This window comes from Drosophila kikkawai, chromosome 3L (assembly GCF_030179895.1).
Source record: "Drosophila kikkawai strain 14028-0561.14 chromosome 3L, DkikHiC1v2, whole genome shotgun sequence".
In the NCBI taxonomy this organism is placed as follows: Eukaryota; Metazoa; Arthropoda; class Insecta; order Diptera; family Drosophilidae; genus Drosophila; species Drosophila kikkawai.
The window spans coordinates 21,641,262-21,660,181 of record NC_091730.1 but is presented as its reverse complement, the minus strand read 5'-3'; the positions used below and the strand labels follow the sequence as shown (position 1 = coordinate 21,660,181).

General features: G+C 44.8%; 1 protein-coding gene across 9 annotated transcripts in view; it reads left to right on the top strand.

The window, feature by feature from the left end:
• The window catches only part of Lmpt (four and a half LIM domains protein limpet), a 67,210-nt gene that overhangs the window by 37,859 nt on the left and 10,431 nt on the right, over positions 1-18,920 (top strand). For 3 of the 9 annotated variants that reach the window (XM_017172748.3, XM_070286158.1, XM_017172750.3), the window contains 3 exons: positions 763-1,139; positions 1,250-1,494; positions 17,924-18,124. In XM_017172748.3, the coding sequence (XP_017028237.1) occupies positions 763-1,139; positions 1,250-1,494; positions 17,924-18,124 (823 nt within the window). Of the gene's footprint in view, positions 1-38; positions 415-762; positions 1,140-1,249; positions 1,495-3,832; positions 6,490-6,549; positions 6,613-6,820; positions 11,596-16,671; positions 17,010-17,923; positions 18,125-18,920 lie in introns of those variants that run through there. The other 6 variants (XM_017172749.2, XM_017172744.3, XM_041775421.2 and 3 more) reach the window with 6 other exon arrangements.

Below are 18,920 nucleotides of genomic sequence, written 5' to 3'. Positions count from 1 at the left end.
GCTTTAACCGCAAGTTCTCTTTCTTAATTTTCGTGGAGGTGGCAGAGCGATTTCAAGAAGATCCGCGAAGAATAGTGCCGAGTCAGGCCATAAACACAGATACATACAGATGTATATTTAAAGAGAAACAGAGACCCCATGAAAGCCAAGTTCATTAAGCCGAAAATACAAACAGCAACGGTAACCAGTGTAAAGGCCAAACACCTTTGGGTTAAAAGTGTTAAAAGTCAAAAGCTAAAAGTGGCGTAAAATGGTGAAAATGCTCGACCTGGACCGTCACGCAGAGTGCCCACTGTGGGCGGCTCTGGCCTCCTCGGACGTGCCCTGGACGGGCATGGACTATGCCTGCCTCAACGTCCTCAGCATCTACTGCAAGGTGTTCGACCGGAAGGAGATATACGATCTTATCGTGAGGTAAGATTTTCCGATTTCCTGAGAGTGTGCTGGGTGCTTAAAGCTTTCGCTGGATGGCGCCACGCCAATGAAGCTGCCTACAGTGGAATGAAAATGGTGTTTTGGGGGCACAAAATATTATGTTTTCAATAGAATCTTTACATGTTATTGTTGTACAAAATAAGAGGATACCTTTTATGATATACATTTTATTTATATTATTATTATATATATTATATTTTTAAGTACCATAAAAAAGACTTCTAATATAGGTTCTAATTAAATTAATATATTTTTTATTTAGACATATTTTACCCTCTTTTTCCTAGTTTAAATCTAATCATTCTACATTTCTTCCTGATCTTTCAGAAAAACCTGTCAGTCCTGCAAATGTCCTCGCGAGGCACATGCCATCTACCAGCAACAGACGACCAATGTCCACGAACGGCTTGGCTTCAAGCTTGTCTCACCTGCAGACTCTGGCGTGGAGGCGCGAGATCTGGGCTTCACGTGGGTGCCACCCGGAGTAAGGGCCTCCTCGCGGATCAATCGCTACTTCGAGCAGCTGCCCGAGGAGGTGGTGCCCCGGCTGGGCAGCGAAGGAGCGTGCAGTCGAGAGCGCCAGATCTCGTACCAACTGCCCAAGCAGGACCTGTCGCTGGAGCACTGCAAGCACCTGGAGGTGCAGCACGAGGCCTCCTTCGAGGACTTTGTGACGGCGCGAAATGAAATCGCACTGGATATTGGTGAGTTTATAATAAAACTTCGTCTTGCTTAAATAGTTTCTTACTTAATTTCTTAATTAATTCCTGTTTGGTGACCTCACCCTGGATACGTTATCCTTTGGCTGGAATAGCCTACATTAAGGATGCCCCCTACGATGAGCACTGTGCGCACTGTGATAACGAGATAGCCACCGGCGAACTGGTGGTGGCGGCGCCCAAGTTCGTGGAGAGCGTGATGTGGCACCCAAAGTGCTTCACCTGCAGCACCTGCAACTCGCTCCTGGTGGACCTCACCTATTGCGTCCACGACGACAAGGTCTACTGTGAGCGGCATTACGCGGAAATGCTGAAGCCCCGCTGCGCCGGCTGTGATGAGGTGAGTACAGAGTCCTTTGAGTCCCTTGTTTTAAAGAACTGTTTTAAATTCTTGTAAGTTATTGGGTATTTTTGAGGTTTCTTTCGACCTTGTTAGCAAAAAATACATATCTTTCTCTATAGAAATATCCCGTTTTTCTATAAAATAGGAATTCCTTTAAAAGAATCCCCCTTTCTCTCAGTGTTCCCACTGCGATCCCTAATTGAAAATCAAATGTGTGGCATACTTTGGGGCGCATTCTGCAGATTGTATCTGTGTGCCAATCGGTGCGGCAGTGTCGCTGTGAGTGAGTGCCCGCTGTCACGGCTTCTGGCTTTTATCGTCCGCCGCACGCAGTTCACATTTATTGCTTAGGTGCGGCCATCCGCGGCAGCCCTTCTCCTCCTTTCCCATCCTCTGTGTCCGTCCAAAGGTTATGGCATTTTCATTGAACTTCACTTTGGCCCAGGAGACAAGCGGGAATATTTTCCAGCTGCTCGTTGCTGCAGAAAAAGCAAGGAGAAGCGCCGCCAGTTCATTGGCAGCATTGGCTGTTGACGCGTTGTCATCCTGCGAGCGGAAGTTCATCGTGAGTGAGCCGGAAATTGGTGGCTATCAGTGAAGGTCAGCAGAGATTGCAGAATTCTGTAAAGATATTAGGTATTGCTAGACTTAATCACAAGAATTTTGAGGGAATTTTAAAGGGAACATTAAATTAGAAGTTAAACAAGGAATTCCTGACATTTTCTGAAATAAAGAGCTCAAGAGTGTTTAGCTAAAAAGCATCCTTTGAGATTGCTTGGAACTTACTTTATATGGTTAATTTTAATTTAAATTTTATTCTTCTTTCTCTATTCAAATATAAACTCTCTGAAATATTTCCCAAATTTTCTCGCAAACGTTTGAATTAAATTTGTCTCATTCTCTGCTTTGATCGTTTTCCCACAATCCGCAAACAAAGAAAAACTTTCGCTTTCGTTTGCGAAAAACCAAAATAAATAAATAAATCAGCACCCAGGGGACCCATATATACCTACATATTTTCTTTTAAATTAATGTATTTTTGGCCGCGACATCTAAAGCAAATCAGTTGACGAAAATAAACAAAAGAATTCAGAAATAGTCAGGCGTCTAATGTGGGCCAAGAGCACAATTATGCTGCAAATTGGTAATAATTATGATGATTGTTCCCATTGTTTGTGGTGGTGTAAAGTGCATAATGCGAAGAAAGGCTAGGCAGAAGGCAAGAAGAGAGTCCCGAGGAATCGGTCTGCGAGAAAGAGAAGAATCCGCGAGCTGTTGGCAATGTTAGTGTCAGTGCCAAGTCGAAATTTATGACAAACATTTGTGTGTGCAGTCCGCGGGGTGTGGAAATGGGGCGTGGTGACCCTGGCCCCCGGCCCGGACGTTGGCCATGCCAATGAGCGACACATTTGCAAAATAAAGCAAACAGTACAGTGTCAGTCATGGGTATAGGTATATCTAAGAAAAGAATTTCAAATAAGTAGGTATAAATCTTTGTAGAGTAACTTACTCAGAATGGAATTTATGAATGGTCTAGGACAATTATAAGTATTAAAAAAATATAATATTTGAGATCTTATTTGATATTTATAGGAAAGTTTAATTAAAAAATCAGCACTTGTCTAAGATCTACGTATTATTTTGTCTACGATATGTTCGTTTTCCTAAGATTAGTCACTCAAATCAATTTTGAATAAACACCCAAGCATTCTTCTATTTGTTTACATACGGGACGTATGAGTAATATCTAGAAGCATATACAAATAAGCCACATAAATAGATATTGATTTAAATCCAATTATTAATAGATTTTCATTTTAATAAAAATAGTTTTAATACTATTAAAACAGAAGTTGAAGATGTATATTCTTAACATCTTCAACTTCTGTTTTAATAGTATTAAAACTATTTTAATAAAACTTTAATAAACTTCCTCTTTATGACTAATTTTTCAAGAATTCTTAAATCAATTTTTAAATTTGAACCAAAAGCTATTGACTTATATTTTATTTTCAAATTCTTCTGAGACTTTAATAAAAACTATTGTACAAAATTAAAAAACCCATTCTTACTATCTCCAACTGATTTATATCCATGACACTGACTGTTCTCCCGCACGAAAACTGCGAGCAAAGCAGAAAGTGGCGAAAATCGTTTTGTGGAAATCGACAATCGAAACACAGACCGAAAATAGATCCCCCTAAAGAAGGGGGCGCGGCCAGGAGGGTGGAAAATGGTACGGGAGACTAAACTGATTAGAAAATCCGCCTTGGCCAATTCCGATTGCTTTGGCATTTGACACAGAAGGCGGGCTGAAAAAAGTGGCCGAAACCCAGTGACAGTGCAGCGGCCGAGGCGTTTGTGTTGCCAAGAGTTTACTCGGCGAATTGTCTTGTCAGTTGAGTCGCTCGCTCTTCGCGGGCCGTCAATTAGCGCCGTTTGCCATTTGAACGGACAGCGTACGGCGACTGGGATTCGGTTCTTGGCGGATTCGGATTCAGTGCTCTCGCCGCTGATTCACTACATGTTAAAGGGGGCCCTTGGTCACTCGCACTTGGCGCACTAATCAGTTGCAAGACGATCGATTAGCGGAAAACAAGAGCCCGCCGGTGCAGCAGCCGCCGGATTGCGATTTTCCCGCACCCAAATCTCGGAACTCTCTCTCGGAGAAAGCGATATAATATACGGAAATCTTAGATAAATAAACATAAATATCCATCGATACATTTTTGAGCGAAAAGCGTGCGCGTCGAAAGCGAAATAAATATTTTTCGAATTACCTAATCGACTGGCCGTTAACGTGAGAGGTGTGTGTGAGTGTGTCTCGAGTGCGTGGTGAATATATTTTATATAATAAAATACTCGTACTCGTGAGCAGAATCGTTTCTTGCCGAGAACATCCTCATTGCATCGCTGAACGTCTGAGGACTTGGATTTGGGTTCCGATTCGGATTCGGTTGAGGGAATTACGCAATGGCCGCCGAGGAGACGGCGCTAACCGGCGTCGGCGAGCTGCTCTTCTCGCTGCTGATCACCTACTTTGGAGCTCTGGAGTTCGCCTATGTGACTCGCCACCTGTACCACTGGACCTTCCGGCATCCGGAGGCCTCCGCCCTGGACGCAGCTGCTGATAGTGAGGAGCTGCCTCGGATGCGCGAGCGCTTGGATAAGGAGATCAAGGAGGCCGCCGAAAGGGAGGCCCTGGCCGGCACCAATGTCATGCAGGATGGTGTTATGTACAGCAAGGGCTTCCGCGTGGATCCTGCCGGCGAGAAGAGGGAAGCTTTGGCGGCGGAGCTGGAGCGCCAGCAGCAAATAGAGGCCGAGACGCGAAGACAGCTGGCCGAGGCAGAGGCCAGACTGGCGGAAGAAAGGCAGCGGGCCAAGAGGCAGGAAGAGGAGGCCGAAGAACAGCAGAAGAAACTGATTGAGGCCGAGAGACAGCGTGAGAGAGAGCAGGCTGAAAAAGAACGCGAGGCGGAGGAGCAGCAGCGTAAACAGCGAGAGATCGAGGAGAAAGAGCGACAGGAGAACGAAAGAAAGCTGATTGAGGCCGAACGAGAGCGCGAGGAGAACGAACGCAGGCTGCATTTAGCCGAAGAGCAGCGAGAGCGTGAAGAGAACGAACGCAGGCTGGTCGCTGCCGAGCGTCTAAGAGAGCAAGCCGAAGCCGAAGCTGAAAGACAGCGAGAGCAGGCCGAAGCGGAAAGACTGAGAGAACAGGAAGAAGCCGAACGGCAAAGAGTCCTAGCCGAAGCTGAGGCGGCTGAAGCCGAGCGTCGTATCTTCGAAGCCGAAATCCAGCGGGAGCGGGAAGAAGCCGACGACGAGGAAGAACAGACCCAACGAGATGCTGAGATCGTCGAACGTCTTCTGGCCGCCGAAAGAGAGCGCAAGATGAGCGCCACCGAGAGCGAACTGGAGGAAGAAGCCGCCTTCGCCGAGCAATCGCGTCGCCTGATCTCCAGCAGATCCGACCTCGAGCAAAAGCAGCGAATGATCGAGGAGAACGCCCGCCGCTTCATGGAGGCCGAGGAGGAGATGGTGATGCTGCAGCAGCGCCAACTGATGGCAAGGAACAGCAAGGAGGAGGCCGACGAGTACGCCGGCATGGAGCCCGTGGTGGAGGAGCCGTGCGTAAAAAAAGTGGCGCCACCCAGATTCCAGGAGCCTGACGAACCTATGATGGTGCATAAAGTGAAGACGCAGTTCGGCCAGGGCAGTAGTTCCGAGGAGCCCTACTTGACCAAGTCCAAGACCCTCACCTTCCCCGGCGTCTCCGATGATGGATCCTCCGTTGAGCCCATTTCCAGCCAGCAATCCTCGTCGTTCAGCACGGACGAAGTTAACCGCGCAGAAGGGGAACGCCCAGAGCCCGAAGGGGAGGATCAAATACCCGATGTCCAGTACACCGAGGACTACCTGCGGTCCCTGGACGGAATCAAGAATCGTCCGCTGGTCCGAGAGGATGGCTCGGGCAGGAGAAGAGCCTTCAAGAAGCGACGTTCCAGTGGGAGCTCCAACTCTTCGCGTGACTCTCGCGCCTCACGCGACGAGGAGCTGAAGATGTTCACCTCGCTGGAGGAGGAGGAACTGCGCCACGGCGACCGGGAGGACTACAATCCCATCAAGTATACGAGTGAACCGACTTTAAGGGTGAAGTCACACCATCGTCGCCACAAAAGGAGTCCGGCCAAGGATGTGAAGCCACCTTCGGAGGCGAGTGGATCCCTGGAGATGCTCGGCGAGGAGAGCACAAATCCATGGGGTGAGGTGGTACCGGAACACTACAAGGACACCGAGTTCTGGAAGCGGGAGAAGGCCCTCTCCATAGACGAGGAGGAAGTCGAGATGGAGAAGCCATCCCGGGGAGAAGATGTAGAGGACGAGGCCACCAACGAGCCGAAGTCCTCCTCCTTCGAGGAAGCCACCGAAGCACAGAACGAAGAAGCTGTGGCAGCCCTGAAACAGCAACACTCCAAGGAGCAGGTGGTGAGTAAATGGAGCTATCAGTCCAGGATCTTTAACAATGGTTTACTGTGTGTTTGCCAGGAAGCGGAAAGGGAGAAGGACAACTCGCAGACAACGGAGGCCAGCGACAGCAACAAAGCCAATGTAAGTGCGTAGGTCAGCCACCCAACCAACCAGAACCAGATCCACCCAGCACCACTCCAGTCCCACTAAACCCGATCTTCCTGAACCTGAACTTCCTCCCGATTCCCCCGCTGCTCTGCCGTCTGCCTTAACGCTTTAATTCTTTGCTTTCCATATGACCAACGCTTCGCTCTTCCGCTTGCTTCCTTGCATTCCTTGGCCCCGAAAGTTGCAAACCTCTTCCGCAACCGAGGAGCAATCGAGGGGCGGCTCACCTGGCTTACGTCGCAGTCCGCGCATCGACGAGATGGATCACTACGAGGAGCGCTGGTCCGCCAGCCAGGAGCAGCAGCCGGAGCAGCAACAGCAGGCCAACGCGACGCCCCATACTCCAGTCATCAATGTCCAGCAGCCGGATACGGCTCCTTGGCGGGATCAGTACGGACTGCTCATGGAGGGGCTCAGCGACTTTTACGACTTTACAGCTTCGGTGAATCCTTCGCGATCCCGCTCCACTTCGCGCAATCCCTCGCCTGTTCCCAAGAATGTGGCCAACCGCATGGATGTGGACGCGGAGCGATCTCTGGAAGTATACGACGATACCCAGGAGGGATTAATGGCAGGAGAACTTAACTGTGAATCTGTCCTTCAACTCCTCGAATCAAACTTGAATGGAAATGAAGCCTCTAACGATCAACCACTCCAAGTACAGACAGTGGCTGATGATGCTAGGAATGGAAATGCAGCTGTGTCCATGGTATACGAGCCCTTGGAGGGAGCTACCCTCAATGCTCCCCAAGGTGATCGAGGACGAGAGCCTTCTGTGGAGAGGACTCGATCGCGGTCGAGATCCCGTTCGCCACTTCCCACCTCTGAGAATCTAGAGAAGAGCATCAGCAAACGCAGGGAACGCCTGATCCGACAGAACGATGAACTTGCAGAGCGACTGTCCCACTCTGGATCCGAAGGTTCCATGGAAATCGAGATCAATGGCAACGGGAGACTAAGTCCCCAGCAGGAAATCATCCTACCGCAGCCCGTGATCGAGATCAATGAAATGGCCGACAAGCCCATGGAAGATGCAAAACCTTCGCACGAAGAAATGCGACTTTTTGTAGAGACCCTGCGAGCAGAGCGGAATGCCCAGTCGCGATCTAGATCCCGATCCCGTTCCCGTTCGCCCTTGCCCACGGCCGACAATATTCAAAAGAGTTTGGAAAGCAGACGACTGAAGAGAATTCAACATAACGATGAGATCTTTGAGAAGTTGCACGAGCAAATGAACTCGCCAGAGATCATTATAGAGACTGCTTCGCCTCCATCATCTCCACTTCCTCTGCCCACGATTTCCATTGAAATTTCGGAACCACCACCGGAGGAAACCGAAGCAGAGCCGGAGGACACACCGGAGAGCATGGCCAGGCTGTTCGAGAAACTACGCCTTAACCGAGTGCGCTCCCACTCTCGATCCCGTTCTCGATCTCCATTGCCCACGGCTGCCAACTTAGAACAGAGCTTGCAGAAGCGACGCGAGAAGCTGATAGCTCAGAATGATCAGTTCTTCGAGGCACTCCAGGAGAGAGCAAGAACACCAGAGCCGGAAACCCGCATGACGGTGGAGTACGTCTACGAGTTTGTCCACGAGAAAGATGAACACATTGTGGAAGGTCGCGACATGCGCTCCCTGTCACCATCTCGCTCGCCATCCCCGTCAAAGAATGTGGAGGTGGACGACTTCCATCTGATGCTAAACTTGGAAGGCAGTGAACTACGCACTCTTCGCAAGAACAGCGAGGAGCTGGAGAGTGTCCTTGCTGCTAGTGTAAGGCAAAGAGAGCTGGACCTGGAGGCACTGGAAAAGTTGAACAGTGCCAACGAAGAGATAGAGCTCCGAGTCCTCAGTCCAACAGATTCAGAGCTGGAGAGAGTGGCTGCTATGACACGGGAGATGGCTGCTCCGGATCTGGAACGCACCGTTTCCGAGGTGGCTAGAGACTTGCAGGATGAGCTGGTGGCCAGTGGCTTTAAGCGTTCCACCTATGTGGGCGAATCCCTTGACCTAGGAAGCGATCAGTTCCAGGATCTGCGTCGAGAGGCCGCTCTATTCCAGCGATCCCGCAGTCCTTCGCCTAGGATGACCTTTGAGCAGGCCAGGGAACAGGCGGCTGCCCAAAGAGAACTCCAAGCAGCCATACTGGACTCCATCACGGACAATCGACTAGGAGCCAAGCCCAAGACTTATTCGGAAGAGAGAGCTGCTGCCGGATGTCAGGAAATATCCGCCGCCCAACTGGATGATTTGCGTCATCGCACCGCCGAGTTTCAGCGGTCGCGTAGCCAAAGTCGATCTCCGCTCAGGGAGGATGGGTTAACCCAATTAAGGGACATCGATGCTGAGGCGGCCAAGCGGGAGCTGCAGGATCAGGTTCTGGACAGACTGGCCGCCTCGAGCGGTAACTTTGAAAGCTTCTCCCGGCACTTGAACGCTGACTTTCTCGACAGTGAGCGACGTGCTTCAGACTCGGCTTTGATGGGCGACATGGATCCAGAGGAGTACCATCACTTTCGACGCTATTCGCTGGCCCAGGAGCAGCCCGTGGAGGAGTATCCGAGCGACGACTACGTCTACATCTCGCAGATCGAAGTGCGCACTCTCACAGGCACCAGAACCTGGCTGAAGGAGGACTTTTACCCTCAAGATGCAGATAACTATTCGGATTCCAAGGGCCAGGTGGTGGACCAGGATTCCTGGGCACGAGCTGTCTTGGCCGCTGAAGCTGAGGCCGCTGAATTCGATGCCACCAACGCAATCTACAGCTATGACATTGTCGGGGACCACGAGAATCTGGATCAGGAAAGGAGCAGCTCCAACGACAGCGAGGATGAGCGACAGACGGTGGTGGAGATTGATGAGGATGACGAGGATGAGTACGAGTTTGAGCTGGACGAGGGCATCTCGGATAACAACGAACGGACCCAGCCCACCGATGAGTCCCATCACGACACCTCCGAGTGCGAGGAGGCGGAAAGGAACGCGGATCGCTATGCCAATCGCGGTGCTCAGGACTGGGAGGAGGTCGAGGATGTGGAGGACTTCCTGGACTACAGCGATGGTGCTGTGGGTGGGGCCACACCCTACTCCGATCCGGACTCCTTCATCGAGCAGATCTACAACGAGGCAATCAAGAACAGAAAGCAATCGGGCATCTTGAGGGACTACGAAACCATGGTCCAGGAGCAACTGCCCTCGGATCAGAGTGAATCAGAAAAGGAGAAGTCGGGATCGGAGAGTGAGCGATATGCTCTGTGGGCCAAGACCCGGGAGCTGGAACGATCTAGCTCCAGGACCCGACACACCGACGTGGATATAGCCCTGGGATTGGTTCCTGAAACCGAGCGCCGGGAATCGGAAATGCGTTACCTGGGCGATGCCCATGTGGCTGCTCGCCAATCCACTAGGTTGCGTACCCGCTATGGCTATAATCCTAACTTAGATGTGGGCGCGGTGGACGATGACATCGAGGTAGACTTGAATTACACGCCCAAGAGGGAGTACAATTGGCGCAAAAACTTCCGTTTGGATGATAATGATGATGAAGTGGAAAGAAATCACCAGGACAACAAAGATCATGAGAATGAGGAGCAGAAAGCCAGAGATCAACTTGAGGAGGAGCAGGACTCGCAGGATCGTTATCAGGAAGAGGATCAGGATCCGTACTTATATTCAAATGAAGAGAATGGTGAAGATGTCATTGGAGAGCCACTAGATCCCCGTCGCTATAGCCTTGGTGGAGAGAGCATTACCCTCTTCAGTCGCAGTCCTGTTCGTGAAATTCTATCCGATGTGCCAGAAGAACTCCCCCTGGAAGAGGAGCCACCCAAAGAGCAGCCAGAAGAGACTGTTCCCATTGAAGAAGAATTCCCCGTTGAGAAGCCGAAAAAGAAGAAAAGCAAGAAGAAGCTACGCAAGGGATCTAAAACCGAAGAAGAACTCCGAGACGACAACGATTCGGACACACAGATGGGTTACACTCGACGTAGAGATGATCAGGAGGTGGCTGAGCCACCCAAGAGGAAGTCCCGCTCCAGGCGCAGCTCCAAGAGCAGTCTCACCAATGAGGAAGCCAATGGTGGCTCGGGACTCTTTTCGCCACGCAGTAGTTTGGCCTTTGTGGGTGATTCCCTCGAAGGCATAGCCGAGTTTGAGAGAGACGAAGAGCAGTCTTCGTCCACCAAGAAGAAGACCAAGAAACGCAAGAAGACTTCGACCAAGGAAAGCAGGGAGGAGGCCAAGGAAGAACCCCATCCCACAGAAGAGTCCCACCTCGACCAGGCTTTGGCTGCTGCTCTGGCAGAGATTGCCCCCGTTTCGGTATCCACCAACTTGACTCCCGAGTCCACTCAGCAGAATCTGCTTTCCATCATCAGTACCGGACAGAGTGTGTGCATTACGCCGGCCTCATCCGTCGAGGAGATCGTTAGCACCTCTACCATCGCAACAGCAACAGCTTCTCCCTCCTCAATCGCGACCACTGTGGCTTCGGCTGCTGTGGTGCCAGCGCGATCCGTGGTGGACACCTTCGACATACTCAAAGACGCCAACTTCTATCCGCTCTTCTAGCCCGCTGGTCTGAAAACTAACCCCGCCACATGCCATTCTTTCCCTCATTCGATTTACTCTCTATAAATATCTGTTTCTTATAGACATGTTCATAAGCCAAGTCAAGTCAAGCCAAGCACAGCCCAGCACAAATCCAGTCCCAAACCGAGCACGCTGTACACGAAATCAGTCCCAGTTCCAGAGCCCAGCATCCAGCATCCGCTCCTCTGAATGATGGGATCCCACAGATCCCGCACTGTATAAACTATGTATTATACTAACGACCCCAAGAAATAGCGAACGATTCAAGGATTGTTTACCACATACTCGTAGCTGTTAGTTTACTTAACGATTTTTTGTCTTTATAAAAATGCCGAGAATAAAATGCCAACTGAATAAATGAAAGAAAGCATTTCTGTTGTTCTCTCTCACTCTCTGTGTGGTGGCTATAAATAGCGAACCCTTCACCACCCTCCGCTTCGGATCTGCCAATCTGTTTGTGCCAATTCTGCATCTTGTACCGAAATACCCGAGCATTGAGATCACTTAGTGGTGTCATCCATCCACCAAGTGCAGTCGCAGAGGGAGACATGGCCCATAAATCGTCCCACAATTACCCATATATTCTTGTTGTATCCGCATATGGCCAATAGCATATATCCCCACGATGTGGCCCAATTTGCATTTGTGGGCTCCTTGTCGCCTGAGGCGTGATGATGTCACTGGTTGACATACGCGGGTATTACGAGCACCCATGACGGGTAGAACACATAAATCCCCCTGCAAATGGTTCGCCATATAGATTTACTCGATTTTTAATGCTCTTGTCATTGCGACTATAAACGCAAACGAAAACAATCTGTCATGCAACCGAATTATACATTCGGTCTCTGGGATTTTGCGGGTCTTATGTCTGAAGAATGGGCGCTAAGGTCAGGGTTAAGTGGCATTATGTTAGGCTAGAAAGTGTCAGAAGTAAAGAGAAGCGAAATCATTTTATATGGGACTTTAATCGTAATATCTCTGAGAGATTATATATAAATGTTTAGGGTAATAAAAGAGTATAATTTATAGTGAAATAAATATGAAAATATATTTAAGAAAAGTGGATATAAATGCTACCAAAGTTGAAATATTAACTTAAGCCTATAACTAGCCAGTTAGGGTTAGGTATTTATAAGTTAGTGGATTAAAGAAAACAGTAAATTGCTTGTTAGATTTTTATAGTTTGTATAGTTATAGTTTAATTCAAAGCTGCATATAAATTCAACTAACAATAAACGGGAGGTAAATTGATTAACCAACTAAGAATTAAATATATAATAATATTGATTTAATATATATTTTATTAGATGTTGGTGTACAGAATATATTTTTAATTACCAATTGTCTTAAGTGTAATAATTAATGACATTATTTTCTATCTTCCCAAAACGCTATAAGATTTCCTCCCCAAAATATGCTGCATTCGAATCCCAAAAGTATGCCAAGCTCTCGGATTTTTTTCCAGATCTTGCAGCTCCCAGCGAAAAGGCAATTCATTCATTATTTTTTCTGTATGTCAGCTTCGCGAAATATAATATTTTTGCCTGATATTTCTTTGGTGAAATTCTGCTGTCAAGTTTTAGATGTCGTATCCTTAGTCAAATTAAGCTAAAGCCAGCCACTGAAAGGCAACGAAAAGCAAAACAAAGGTTCGCTCGCGGAGATAACAAATTATTTTTGCGACTGTCAAATGGCCGCAAAAGGGGAAAATTTGGGGAAATTGGAAAAATGAAAAATTCTCAAAATATTTATGACAGGCCAACAGGAAAGTGTGTCACTCGAGTGATTTGTTTACGTGGCTCACTTGGCTTTGGCTTTGTTCTCCCCTCCAACAAACGGGCCATTTGGAATATATATTTTCTGTATGTTCTGTAAAACTCATTACGTAATGCGTGTGTACATCTGTACATATCTCTCCGAACTTGCGTTAGAGCCCAAAGAGCCCAGCACAGACGTTGCCAAAAAGTCTTATTCAATAGTTTTGTCTTTGACATGAATTCATTTTTCTTATACGGGGCACACTTAAAAGCCTGCGGTTATATTTTCTTTCATATTTCCCCCACAAATTGCCAGTACACACACTTAGAATATAGTATTTTTGCCTTAAATAATTATAGAAATAAAAACAGAAAACCGAATTCACTTGAATTTTCGTGTGTTCAGCTGGTAAATGAATTTTTCTTATTCAGTGTCAGTTAAATGAAACACCTTTTTCCACGCTGCCAAACATTTTGTCGAAAATAGATACTCGAGAGTCATCTCAGAATTTTTTCAATATTTTTCCATATCATCTCAACCGAATTAAGGACAAATTAGAAATGTGCCAGATTGAATTAAACCCAATTTCGGGGCGCAGCTGCAAACAAACTTAAACTTGAACTTATGGACAGCCCGCCGCCAGTTACAGAGAAGTGCCTCCTTGTCTCGGGGAAACTTTCCCTGCTCTTGCCTTTGATTTTCTTTCGTTCAATAAACAACAAGAAATAAAAATACAAAAATACGCTGGAATATAAACGCGCGCCTTTCGATATACACGATATATACATAAATATATATATCTGTATATATCCAAATTTATGACCCAATTAACGCCTTAACGCCTGCGAGAAAACTGCCAAATAATCGTAATGAGGAGCAGCGGCGGGCGCGGAGCAGTCACAACACGCAAAACTTTTTATCAAAGATTCGCGAGATGCGAATTATTTATAGACCAACTCGCAGATTGCATTACACTCGGCTCCATTGCAGTTGTTGTTGTTGCTTCTGCTGTGTGTCTGTGGCGAAAATAGCAACAACTAATATACACATGCTATGCATTATTTAATGCACAAGTCTGTATATTCATATAGCCACAAACATTCATCACGGCATAGTATATATGATAGATAGGAATATGGAATGGCATGGCCAGCGAAAAAAATATTTTGGGGGCAGATCTTGGGGAAGGAATTATAAGGAAACGATGTCTTTATGGATTACAATTTTATTTATATTTTATTTAAACCAAGTGGCTTGGTTTAATCTAGATTCAATTAACTATAATATTTGGATATTATCCTGGCCTGGAAAAATAGTAGAAAACCTTTTCCTATCTTGAGGAACTGCAGTCTGGAGGCCATTATCTGTGAAGTAGGCCTATACTTTGAGTTATTTTAATTTTTTATAATTTTTCCAGCTTATTAAACAGTCAGGAAAATAAAGCAATTATTAGAAAATGTATACAAAATATGTTAAATGGTTATTTCTATGGTATTATGTTGTCTGATTTTTAAGTCTAAATGTCTAACAAATATCTTACATTTATATAGCATAAATCTAATATAAATAATGAAGTTACAAATTTATATACAATACTTTAGACCTTTCACAAACAAATATCTATATCATAAACGATGCCTAGACCTCATGTAATTCCAATAAAGTATAATAAAGTAAATCAAGCCATTCAAAATTATCGTTTGCCCATTAGACTTGAGACCATAAATAACTGAATAAAAACAAGGAAATCTAAAATTATTTAGTGCTGTTTATACTCTTAATTTTATGTGTGTTCTGTTTGGTTTTGTGGATAATAACCAACTTGAAACTACACACCATTTCCCAGATATTTATTTGATTTGAAACCCCCCCTCATGGCTTGGCAACCCACGTCACTGGTACATTATTATTATTAAAGCAATAAATTTCAACCATCACAGCAGTGAATCAGTTTACATCAACATTTTGATTTTTAAACAAACTATATATATATACATATAAATTCTGTGTAGCCAGAAGATTTTACGAATTGTTGATTTCGTTTATTATTCATTTCGAGCCAAGCAATTTTTCTTACACCATTGACGACCTAGAGCAGGGAGAGACCTTGTTAAATGCTTTCTACCACTGAACTGTCACTGGTTTTTATAGAACATCTTTGCGGGCCATTGGTCATTTGTACTTGTTTATAATTCGCGCCAATTCCCCTTGGGCGGCTGCCCTTAAATGTCGCGTCAATTTGTCTAATGGCAATTTGTTCCGCCGCCGAACAAACATTGCTTATTAATTGGGGTGCAATATTTTAATTTGCCGCAAAATATCTACGTTGAAATTGATTTAGGACCAGACTGATGATGAGGTCACGATGGGGCTCCATGAAAAGTTGTTCGATATCCATCAAATATCAAGAGTTTTTATTTACCATTTATATGTGTTGAAAAATGTGGTTAAAGGGAACATTATTCAAAGTTTGTTTTAAATATTTCTAGAGAAATAAAATATGTACCTTCACTTTGGAAGATAAAGATGAATAACTTCTCTTAAATTTATTTAAAAATGTGTTAAATAAATATGTATAAATACTCATTTTAATACAGAGTTTGTACAATTTAAATACTACTAAAAATATAATTACCTCACTGACATAAATTTACAAAAGAAACAGCTCCTTGAAAGTAAATATTTAAAGTAAATCTCTCTGATATCCATAGTCCTTCATCGTTAAAGTAAAAAACAATCTTAAACTGTACCCTTTCTTCTATTTATGTTCCTGCTAAATTACAAATTATTTAATGTTCAATTTCGAATGTTTTTCTTATTGGCCGGCACACCTGTTGGCCCGTTTCAGTAAACATTTGCATCCATTGGCATCCCAATGATGTTTGTTTGCCAAATTGCCAGAATATCGAGGAATGCGAAAAAATAAATTCCATATATTAATACAATTACGATAATGCATGGGCAGAGCGCAGCGCAGATCAATTAAGGCAGAACTAAAGGGAAATATATATTCGAAAATACGAATGCCAGAGGCAGATCATTGCTTAGATCCCCGATCCAATACCGATTTATGCTCCATTATGCAGTGTGTGTGTGGGAAAAGCTGAGAGTGTCTGTGAGATTTTCCATTTACGAGACTGCTTTCCGTGTGTGTGTGCGGCGACTTGTGTGTCGTGTGCACAAGCGCCATCGAAAGCAGCATTTGGAAGGGGGGAAAACTGGGAAAATTTCTCAAAACTCTGACAAGCATTTAAGGGGGGGGATGAGATGCCACACCCCTTTGACACCCCACACAAGCAGGTGCGCGCCACCCACGCCTTTTGGCACCTGAAATGCGTTCGATTATTATTATTATATTCCCTCTTACAAATTACTATTTTTAAGCGCAAACGAAATATATTGCCAGCAAATTGGCCGAAATCGCAGAAGAAATTACCCAATTGCATTGCACATTCAATAATCCCGTTAATTATTGGCGATATTTACATTGTCTAGTCCGTGGATTTTTCTCTATTTTCCGCTCTCGCCGAACGAGAAGAGATCTCTAGAGATCTGCGCTCTCCGGGCGCTCCGAGATTTTATTTTTACACTTGGCGGTGGCGAAACTAGATACAGAGCGAGCGGTCGGTGCCGCTGCACATTCGAGCGTTTCAAAAACATTTTCGGAAACCGCTGCGCCAGTTGAGATCCCGACTCGGCAAAGATCATAACGTTCTGGACGCCGAAAAAAATCGAAAAATAATATAACGAACACACACAGTACACGCACCACGCGCGTCACCCAGAAACAGAAACAGATACACACTGAGATACACAGACACAAAGATACAGACCCACGAGATACAACATTTATAGAAAAGAAAGTTCAGTCGGTCGCGATGGCGGACGTGGAAATTATGCAAACCGTGCAAACGGAAGTGAAGAAAACGAAAAAGGTCAAGAAGTCGTCGAAGCGTCGCGAATCCGAGGTCCAGATCAGCGAGGTGGAGGTGGACGCCTCCATCGAGGAAAGGGGGTAGGTGACCTGTGTCATGTGTGTCCCAGCACAGTTTTGTGGCAGTTCGTTAAAGGCATATCTATATATCTATATCTCTCTCATGATCAAATCACACAATCTTCCTCCTTGTCCGAGCTCATTCCGAAGTCATTTCCCTTGTCGAAATTTCCAAATCAATTCAAAACTCAATTCCAAAGATATTCCCCAATATGTATACAATATCCAAAAGAACTCTCTCGCATATCGAACTTTTACAAAACGACACACGTTACTACTCTACTTTCCTCGGATCACTAAAAGGTATCCACAAAGTCGATCTAAGTACACCAAACCAAACCAAACCAAACCAAAACCAGACCCAACAGAAACCAAAACCAAGAAACAGTGCCACAACAATACCACAAAAATAACATACCAAAATCACACTGCACAACACAAAAACAAAACCAAAAATCAATTGGAAAATATTTTATTTAATCCCGATAAAAAACACACTATCTGTGATGTATTCCCTAATCTGTTTATGTGTGAAATTAACAGGGCTGTGAATTATATAATTGTGAAGAGTGATCCTTTAGGCATGCGAATTATAAATTTCAGTAAAATTCGGGTTCAAAAAAGGTAGTTTCAGGCATTACAAAAAAGGTTTTAGACTTAAAATGGATTCTTATTTGTATTCACAAGGATTCTATTAAGTTTTTTATAAAGACTTTATTAAAGATTAAGTGAATAAAGATAAAGGGCACTTCAAATGGTTTTAAAGCACCCTTATGTTTGTTTCTGAAAAGGAGCTCCTAATGTTTTATATTTCTGGAATATCTTTAAACCTTATTTTAAGGATTTCCTAAACACATTTATAATAATTCACAGTTCTAAATATTATTATCGTGACAATTTCTATATCCCCAATGTGTCTGTGTATGTGCTTGCAGTTAATTTTCAGTGGCGAGTACACAAAAGCCATGGACAAGGACTGGCACTCCGGACACTTTTGCTGCTGGCAGTGCGACGAGAGCCTCACCGGACAGCGCTACGTCATCCGGGACGACCATCCGTACTGCATCAAGTGCTACGAGAACGTGTTCGCCAATACGTGCGAGGAGTGCAACAAGATCATTGGCATCGACTCGAAGGTGAGTGCTACTACCCAGACGTCTGTGTATATTAATAAAAAATTCAGAAAACCGGGAATCTGGGCCCATAAACTGATCGTAAACTGAATTGATGATGGCCATATGTGGGCAGTTTAATAATGGAACCATCAAGTGGGGCAAAGAAAAAGAATCATATTATATGGTGCACACTTCCCTTGACAAAATCCCCCTGTTTAAATGCAGCTCGTAAAAAGCCCAAAAGAAATCTATAAATATTTGAAATCAATCAAAATAACACAGATTACAAACGTTTACCCAAAGATTCGATTTTTAATGCGGGTTTTATGCTTCTGGTGTGTTGCTTTTTATGTCCGTTTAATGTTCATCGAGTTGGGTTTATGCCGGTTTTATGCGTCTGGCCGTAATTTGTATTAATTATCATTTTAAAAATAGATTGACAAATGCAATGATGAGCTAATAAGCAGAGTGTTTAAATAGATAATTGTAAGGGTATTTAATTAACTAAATTTGAATCCTTGATCCTAATAGGAAATGTTTAAATAGGTTTTATAAATGCAAAAATAAAAGGAAAATATATGTAAATACTTTCTATCATTGCATTATTCAGAAGAATCTATAAAAACAATTCTTTTATATTAATTTAAAAATATATTATTATTATTATTATTATTATTACCAACTTAGTTGTAGACCTAAGTTTTGTAATAAGTGATCCTCCTTTGGGATCTTCATTTAATAATTTTTGGAATAATTTTTCTACATATAAAAAGCAATTTTAAAATTCAAATAAAAATTCCTCTGTTTCGAATTATTT